Raw genomic sequence first — 9703 nt, 5'->3', positions numbered from 1 at the left:
ATAATACATAAAAATAAATATTAATTTTATCAACTTATTTTTTCATAATTTTTTGTCAAAAAATGCTCATGTTTACCATTTATTTTTTAAAAACTGCAAATATGTATACATTTTTATTCCCCCGATTTCCCACTGCAAATAATGAAGTGTATTTCCCTCATTTGCATACTGATGAAAAAAAGTATAAAAAAATCTATAAGAAAAAATGTAGATGCTAGGTTTTAGAAAGTGGGAAGTAAAGGATAAATTGTCTAAATAAATACATTTAAATATGAACCAATTAAATATAAACTTGAAACAGATACTAGGTACAAATGAAAAGTATGGGTTTTTATACATACAATGTCATATTACCCATTTATGGAGTTGTTTATGTAGATTTATTTTTAGCCATTTTTGTCCTCCATATCACCCCAGACTACAACTAAAAATGGGCTCGACAGAATTTTATTTTTAGAATAATTGTTAACTAATTAGAGTTGCAACACGATTATTTTCACTGCTGATTTATTTTTTTTTAATTTTTTTTTAAAAAAGACAATCCTATATCTAAGACTGCTGACATACAAGTTTTAAAATTTGCTCAATGTGCCTCCTTTAAATAATTAATCTTTTATAAAGATCACAACTGTGAGCAACTAGAACTTGTGAGGAAGAAAGCATTCTTTTACATTCTACTTTACACATAAATAAATACAAAGAGCAAATCTGAACCCACACTGAGTAAAGCCATAGACCCCCTGTATCGGCAGCATGGGGACAAGCCATTAATATTTCCAGAATGTTCCTCTGTTGCCTCTTATGGCCTAAGTGGAAGACTGAGTAAACAAACCAGTCCAAGTGTTCTTCCGCTCTCATTAGGCCAAGCCTCAATTGTCACTCCCCGTCTGTAACGAGAGTCCCCCCTGCTGTTCTTCACCCATCGTTGTGCAGATGAGTCTACCCATCGTTAAACTGACAACCAACGTAACTGCAGGAGACCGGAAGGTGGGAGAACAGGTTTTACACTTTCTTTTTTATTATATTCCTGCCTCATCCATCACTGGTCCGCGGAGCCCGTTGTATTATCTGACTCTCTGGTGGTGGAGGTCGTCTGCCCTCCAGTCTCCTGGCCGAGACTGGACTCCTGCAGATTCCTTCCCAATGTCTCGATGGGCAGCAGCCAAGATGCAACGCCAGCCAGCAGAGAGCAGCTGCAATACACCGACAGAGTCAAATACACAGACGTCCTGAGCAACACCTAGAACCAAAACACAAAAAGTGAGAGGCCAAACAGAGAAAAACACACCTCTTAAATAATAAAGAGCCTGACTGGACTAATCTAAATCTACCACAAGTCACAATATTGTCAAACTATTATATAGTTTATGACATTCTTTAAATAATCATTGACAACAATGTTGGTTTTTGAACTCTAGTAAAACCATGGAGAAAGTTCCAAAACTTGGGTGTGTCGAAATGACACAGATGCAGATTCACAAACATGTAAGCAATGCATTACGTAATCCCACCCACACAGTTTCACTGATTATTTTTCTTGGATACTTGTTTTTAGCCATCAGTGATATAGATACAGTCTTTTGGTGAGCAACAGTAAGAGCAGACATTTCAATTTACAGTTTAATTTAAGAGGCCTATTGTAATGCTTTTAATATCCAATATGAGGTATGGAAATTATCGCTGCCACGCTGGATGCCAAATAATATTATTCAGCCGAGTTGAAAACGAGTCACACTGATTCAAAATTTAGAATAACCGGACATTGTATTAGGTACACTTGCTTGTACTGGGTTTGATCTCCTTTTGCTTTAACATTCTTCAGAGATTTTGGCACGTGCATGACACAGTTGCTGCAGATTTGGCAGCATCTACATCCATAATGTGAATCTCACATCCAAAAGGTGCTGAGGTCATTTGAGTACAGTGCACTCAATGTCATGTTTAAGGAGCCAGTTTGAGATGATGAGCTTTGTAACATGGTGGTGACATTACCCAGCTGGAAGGAGCTATCAAAAGACGGCAGTGTGGTCATAAAGGGATGGAAATGGCCAGTTGTAACAAATGGTTTGTTCGGTTTGTTAAACAAGAACACCCATTTGCATCAACCTCGTCCATAGCTATTACACACTTAATCAAACAAACCACAACACAAGAAGATAAAACAAGTAGGTTCCTCTTATACAGACAGCACCAACAACTATGCCACGGTCAAGTCACTTAAATCATCTTCTCCATTGTGATGCTCGGTTTGAACTTTAACAGGCCATCTGGACCATGTCTACATGCCTACATGTCACATGATTAGCTGATTAGACATTTATGCCAATAAATAGCTGAATAGGTTTAATTAACAACATGGCCATTGTGTGTATGAATTGTACTATTGCTGTTACATGTAATAGAGAACCTCACATCTTAGACCTTTAAGAAAAAAAAAGAATTTCATTTAGAAGATAGATTTGGACAAAATTTACCGAAAACATTTTATTAGCTTGTACAAAAACACAAAAATAGGAGACTGCTTCATACCTGTGCCACAAAGGGTGTAATCAGCGCACCCAACCTGGCCATGGCACTTGACGTTCCCATTGCTAAAGCTCTGTTTTCTGTAGGGAACACCTAAACAAAAGAAAGAAAAGTCGGTGAGTACAGTTTGTCCAATTTGACCTGTCTGAAAAAACAAACAAACAAAATCTGCTAAATTGAAAAGTGATACGTACTTCTGGTGTGTAAACAAAAACAACTTGGTATCCACCAGAGATGAAGGCTCTGGCAATGAAGATAAAGATGGTAAGGGCTATCCTGGATTAATTTAAAAAAAAAAAGTTACAAATCAGCCTGGGAGTTTTAATGTCAAGCATGTTTGGGTTAGCTGCTGTTGTACTATGATATTAAAAAACAAACGTACCTCCCAATGCAAGCGCATAACGGTAGAATACACAAGGAAAACATGAGGAAACACAGTGCCATGCTTTTCTTCCTGCCGATATAGTCAACTAGTAGAAGGACGACTAAAAGACCTGAAAGCAACATCAAAAACAAACGATCAACGACTGCACTCAACAGTGAAAGATGGAGTCATTCTCTTAAAGAGCACTTTTTTTTTGTATCTCGTTCTCTTTATTCTGAGAATGTACATGTTTGTATGCTATACTCTGCCCACCTTCAAATCACTGAAAAACATCAAAGCATTGTCTTTAGTAGGCTTTATCAGACTGCATATTAAAGATTGTCTTTGAGGTCTGAAAAGTGATATTGAATTGTATTAAGCATGCATTCTGTATAATGGCCAGCAGGGGATGCCTCCTGTAGTTACAAGCAGACTTATAGTTGCATGGAAATCTAGAGGAAAACAGGCCAAGGGACTCTTTCTGTATCCACAGTCAACACTTTCCTGATGACTTTGTGGGCTCAAATGCTAGCTTCACGTCTTACAATAATACAGGATACTTTTTTTATGTGGGCGGTGCCTAACAGCGACGTTGCCGTTGAAGAATAAAGGGTACGGTTGAGTTGGCTTTTACCGCCATTTTTATGATATATCAGTCCAGGATCACAGAGATTCACAGATTATACAGAGGGAGATGTTGCAGCCGTTTGAAAAGATTACCCAGCGTTCAGTCTTCCTCAGTTTCTCACTCCTCTCTTCACATTCAGTTTCAAAACACCAATACGGGGACAGAGAAAATGCCCATCTTGAAGCTTCACAATGGGACTTCCCTAAGAAATGAGTGATGTCATAGTAGGTTCATTTATCTTTAATACATACTCTTGTTGATTTAAAAAAGTAGAATAAGGATGAACCACTCCCATGTGGTGTCTGGAAGCGAGAATAATCCCTGTCTCTGTCTAAGTCCTCACAATGAACACAACAGTCTTTTTCAAAAAGACAAAATTATTATTTTGTGTGGCCAAACTAGACTTCACAACCTGCCTAAACTGATGTTATGCCCAGTAAATACAGTGAAGCGCGTATGCATTCCCATCCCCATCACTCTTGACGGTGTCGTGTTGTGTCTCATTTCTAACTAAAATTATTTATGAAGCCACACAATTCAGCTGCTCCTAAATTTCAGCTGTCTTTTTTTTTTTATTTGTACCTGAAGTCTAAAATCACTTCTGTAATAAATGCTCATGCTTCCAGCTGATTAACTGTTAAGCTATTGCAGCTCAGAGCCACTAATCAATACACTGCATGTTGATCTGGACATGAACAAAAGGAAAGGTGCATGCCCACAATTAAACACGGATTAAAAAACATACATTTCTTTATCAAAGTTTAAAAGAAATGAGTATTTCAGGGACATTTTGAAAACCAGTAATAGTTTTCAAATTCACTGTTTGTTTGCCACTTTTTCTACAGTATTAAGTTGATGGGAAATTACCAAAAGAAATTGACATTTTCTCTATGTCAGCTGTCAGACTTTCAACTTAACTGCACACCACGCCTCTGACAGACTGCAAGCAGCGAGTATTTTACCTGGGAACTCAGCCAAGGTCGTCCATAAAAGATCTTTGTAGTCGGCTGACGTTAAATATCTACATTCAAGACTGCAGTCTGGCTCAATCTTGGCTCCTTGGGTCACTATAAGGAAGCATTTGGGATTTGTTGTAATTCAACAATTGAAAACATTAAAAGCAGCTCTGCACAAAGGAAGCTGTAAACATACTCGCGCACAAATCTCCAGCTTGGAACAGCTCAGTTGTCAGCAGGATAATCCCGTAATAGGAGAAGGCATTCGAAAACCTTTTGACAAAAGTAAAAAGATCATTTTTTTAGAACATTAGTTCTGCGAGAATTTGAAAATAAAGCATTTAATATGTCAATCAGGAACTACTGTTACTCCCCCTTGCATTAGGAATCACATCACATCCAGTCCACACAGAGGATTTTAAGTATTGTTCCTGGTTACCTGTATACAAGTCACTATAGTAATGGTAATGGTATAACTGCCACAACAACAACAAAAATCGAAAACTTGATAAAATAAGGCCACGATGCTGAGCTGGTAACCACTGATTTAAAAATGATTCCCTTTAAATAGAGAAGGCTTATCTTAGAGAGTGTGTCACTTAAGCTAACCATATAAACCACAGGAGCAGCGTGGTCTTCCAGTACTCAGGAGCAAAGAGATCTTTGAACCGTCCACGTTCATTCTGAGTAATTAAAGACAAAAACAGAAAGTAGACATTTTATTTTGAACATTTAAGCACTGCATATATTTAGATTCATATCCAGCAAAAATAAAATCTCATCCCCACCTGATTATAAGCGATCAGCCTGCCTTGAGGCAGGGTCTTCCCATTCTCTTTAGCAATGCGCGTTAAGGTTGCCATGGCTTTTTCTCGTCTTCCCGACAGCACATCAAAACGAGGACTCTCCGGCAACCACTTTGCAACACAGAAAACTGAGCTGATTGACTTTTAACATTTTTTCTATTTTGGCGGACCTCTACCCATCGCAGCCATACTTACAAAGCAGAAGCAAACAAAGATTGCTAATGGTACTGTGGATAAGCCGAGCAGCCACCTCCAACCCAGACCAGGCATTACCATCAAGGCCAGGAGGACCTCAAACACAGCACCGATTGCCCAGAATGCCTGATGCAGACAAACAGTTAGGATGATATAGTGCAGTGCAGCTAATCATATCAAAAGAGAGTTTATAAGACAATGACCGCAGTACCGCAATCAGCATAATGCAGATGCCTCTCGCCTTGATGGGAAGGAATTCTGAGTACAGCGTGACCCTAAAACAAGATTAAATCTTGTTTTCTTGGATATCGCTCATTAAGGAACTACTGATGTATCTTGTTATGCATGAAGGAAGAATCAAACTTACGACTGAGGAGCTCCTCCAATACCAAAGCCTACAAGGCCGCGCAGGAGCAAGAGCCAGCCATACGCTGGAGCAAAGGCACTCAGCAGGCCGTAGTACAAAGTCCAGCACATACAAACTTTCAGACCCTGTTTAGCACAGAAACATATGCAGGAAATACATGAGATCGTTTACAAACCTCATGAAATCATGTATGAGAATCATAGATGTGAGACTCACTACTTTTCTGCCATACTTGTCGGCGACATTTCCCCAAATCGGTGAACTGATCCCCATCCCGATAAAAACCACCTGTTCCAAAAAAAAAAAGAAAAAAAAAAAAGGTCATTGACTGTTATATAATCAAAAATCTCTAGTAAAGCAATAAAAGGTAAAGGGACTTTACCGATGTTATGAGTGCCACTTTATAGCTAGGGAGCCTCCACTCACAGTGCAGCTGGGGCCCCAAGATGCTGAGGATCATCATCTCCATGGCATCTGCTACCTGAGGGAGAGCATCCAGTTAGAGATCAGCACGTTGATGAAGCTGTTTGGGCTTATTTTAAGATTTATTACCCATGACAGTCCAGTGAGGAAAGAGACTTTCCACTGAAACTTTCCAAATCCGATGGCCTCCAATGCATCATTCACTGTAAAGGTTTCTGTTAATAAAACACATCGGTCACTGCATGATCAGTCTCAGAAACAAAACAGACATAAACAGATGTCTGCAGAATCACAAAGGATCACGAAGCAGAGCAAGCACAAATTAATAGCATTAACATCAAGTCTCGATGACCGTTCATGTCTTTAAAAAGCCAGGATAATATTCAGACACAGGAAAATAAAAGAAATTTAGACTGCGAAAAGAAGTGAAATCAGGCATTTGTGTTTTTGACTTAGCACTCCTAGATAGATCCTAGGACTAGGACTGCCACACTCTGAGAACCCTGGCATTAGCATGTTATTCAGTATCACACACTCAAAGGTCATTTTACATCTTGGACAGTGTGCTAAATTCACAAGGTTTTTTCAGCACTGTTACACTTCATTGCCTTGTGAAAATATATAATAAAGAAATCAAATTTGATGCATAACAGATTAAAACAAAGCAGTTCTTCTGTTTTTATGTTTTAGGCCAGTTAAAAACAGGACATGGCCAATATAAGATGAGTCTACTTTCATGTGTAATTAACCCATATCCACATTTACATTTATCAAAATCCAATCCAGCTGATCAACACTGCTACAAAGGGTCTTTCTATGTTAATACTTTCTAATGCCCTTCTTACTTTACCGCCACCACAGTTCCACACACAACAATTAAAACAAAAATAACAATTATATTGTACACACCTTCGGGTTTATTAGACTCAGAGGTGGATGAAGACTGCGTAGCCTCTGCGTCAAAATTTGAAGCTATGGTGCAAATCTCAGCGTCTGTGGCCTGGTCCTCATCAGTTTGACCTACAAAATCTGCATCACCCCTAAGTGTCATCACACAAGAAGAAGACATGAAAAAAAGTGTCTTTCAGACATACCAAAGTTTGTCGTTAAATACATTTGCACTTAGCCCTGTGGCTCACACTCCGGTATGTAAACATAGCAGGTCCTTCCTTGAAACAGCCAGGACAACTTTGATGAGGTTACAAAAGCAGGAAAGCTAATATTTTTCGTGTTTTTCTCTTTACCACTGTTCAGAGTTTCTCCAGCGCTTGTAAGAGATCTTGGCTGTTTTGGGCCAATTGTCCATTTTGTCGTCACGGAGAGCACTGAGTTCCAGCTCATAGCGCACAGGTGATTTGCGGACAAACCTGCTGGAGCAGTCACTTCAAGTTTTCAAGGAGACACCCAATCAGAGAACAACACCCGCAGGGCGGAGAGGGGAGGGGTTAGAGCAGGAAGCAGAAGTGCCGTGTGGTCAAACTGGCTTCTGTTCAAAGAAGCGATCCCATTGGATTAAAACGAAGTACTATCACATAATTGATCAATATCTTTAAATAGATTGTCAAAGGAACCGGAAGAAATATTCCAAGACTTTTATGTCCCCACGAAATCTTATTTGTTGTTCTAAAAAAAGAAAAAAAAAAAGGTATCGACCAGAACATATCTTGGAAATGAAAGTATCTTTTTGCATTTCAAGTTGATGCTATATCATCATTATGTGTTTTTTTTTCTTTAAAGTTTCTATTTGTTTTGTTTTATTTGTTTTTTACTCTAGTGTAAACTGATCCCCTAGGAGCTTGACTCCAAGTTCCCTGATTGGTCGAAGCTGAGCTGGTTAACCTGAGAGCAGGTTCGTTTGATGCTAATCTCACTCGGTGGTACAGACCGTTTATGGACCGATAGCAAAAAGAGCACTTAGTTCTTTATGACATTATAAATTAATGATAGGTTTTCTTTAAATAAATATTAAGGTTAACAGGAGATTATATGCAATAAAATTTTTAATGTTGAAAGAAATGCTGATTTTATTGTATTGTGAGGTAAAATAAACACATTTTGGGAAACACTTAAGACAAAGCAACGATTTTCTTCTTAAAGCGGAAGCGTAATTCATATCATTGGATTAGATCAGCTAATCTCAGATTTATACTGGAGTAATTAAAAAGTGCATCCCAGACAAAAGCTCGGTTTTCAGGAGTTCGTTCAAACGGCAAATGTTCTTATAAGTAATAATATAAAGAAAAACAAACCCACCAAGCCAGGCTTTTTCCTGTTACTGCAAATAATTACAGTGCACTACAATCAATCAAACACATAAGCTTGAAAAATAAAGCTCATATAGCCTACTTATAGATTTTAATGTGGTCATCAAAATTTAAATTTGTGGTCTTTAAGTATTAATATTATTATTATTATGAAAGAATAGGAGCTAAAAGCCAGGCAAAGACTTCATTTGATTCAGAAAGAGGAAGGTGACATCATATAGCCTACAACAGTAACTTTATTTATACCAGCACTGCGCTCCAGTCATTAGCAGCTGAGTATCTGTCATAACCTGTGGCCGACAGTAGGTTGTGCTGTCACCCTCTACCCAAAAGCCAGTCATGCTATGGAAAGGATGCTGCTGTCTGTTCACTCACATTGTTGTCATGTCAAATAATGCTATTTATTTTCAGAAGCTCACTGAGAAGAAATCCGATTATGACTTCTTCTTCATCTTCTTGTGGGGCTTGCTAAGGGTTTTTGAAGCTTTGACTACTTCTCAGGCCCCCTGCTCCTCTGACTCTGGGCTCAGGGTTGCATTTTGAGTACAGGTTTAAGTAGACTATTCATCACCTTTGATTGAAATAACAGTGCTGAAATGTAAATGTTGCATACATAGAAAACATCACACTAGTTGTGAAACTTGAACAGCTGCTGGGTTAAAAAGTAAAAGAGTACCTTCTTGAATAGTTTGGACTGTTGGGAGTAGCTGACTCCTTCAGTTCTCAGTACCCTTGTAAGTTAATAAGGCCAACCTGAAAATAAAAGCTGTTGAAAAGTAGGACGCTGTGAGGACATGCTGAGGCTGCTGCATTATGGGATGGCCGTAAATACAGTGTATAGGTAGAATATACAGTGTGCCACACTGTCCCCTCGTCAGCTGGGTGCTCGGGCTCACGCAGAGCAGTACAAAATCTCAGCTGAGATTCTCTGACTTGCACAGCGAACTGCAGCATGGAGCAAAAGGTAAGCTTTGAAATCTACAACAAAGACAAAACATTTCAGATCTATGAGCGCTTAGTTTAGCAGAGTCAGTCGTGTTTAAATACCTTAAACAGTTTGCTGCTGCTCACTTATTGTGTCACTGAAGGCAACGCTTCTAAAACTGATAACCTCACAGCTGGTTTTGGCCTTCAAGGTCCTGCCCTGGTCACAGCAATCTGTTTACACGAATAA

At 38.8% G+C, this 9703-nt stretch overlaps 1 protein-coding gene across 2 annotated transcripts; it reads right to left on the bottom strand.

Moving 5' to 3' along the window:
* Positions 1-39: 39 nt before the first annotated feature.
* Positions 40-7704, bottom strand: svopb (SV2 related protein b). 2 transcript variants are annotated; one of them, XM_085165609.1, is made up of 16 exons: positions 7510-7704; positions 7175-7305; positions 6395-6480; positions 6225-6323; positions 6059-6130; positions 5843-5967; positions 5687-5750; positions 5476-5601; positions 5263-5391; positions 5084-5157; positions 4671-4747; positions 4481-4585; positions 2909-3020; positions 2721-2802; positions 2530-2619; positions 40-1193 (listed from the first exon to the last, which is right to left on the bottom strand). In XM_085165609.1, exons 1-16 carry the CDS (start codon positions 7569-7571, stop codon positions 1065-1067), a joined length of 1563 nt encoding a protein of 520 aa, XP_085021735.1. In that variant the 5' UTR covers positions 7572-7704; the 3' UTR covers positions 40-1064. The 2 variants fall into 2 exon arrangements, with proteins under 2 accessions (XP_085021735.1, XP_085021734.1); XM_085165608.1 differs by having other exon boundaries at positions 40-1240; positions 7510-7702.
* Positions 7705-9703: the final 1999 nt, after the last annotated feature.

This window comes from Neolamprologus multifasciatus, chromosome 7, assembly GCF_963576455.1.
Source record: "Neolamprologus multifasciatus chromosome 7, fNeoMul1.2, whole genome shotgun sequence".
In the NCBI taxonomy this organism is placed as follows: domain Eukaryota; kingdom Metazoa; phylum Chordata; class Actinopteri; order Cichliformes; family Cichlidae; genus Neolamprologus; species Neolamprologus multifasciatus.
This window is presented reverse-complemented; position numbering and strand designations above follow the sequence as displayed.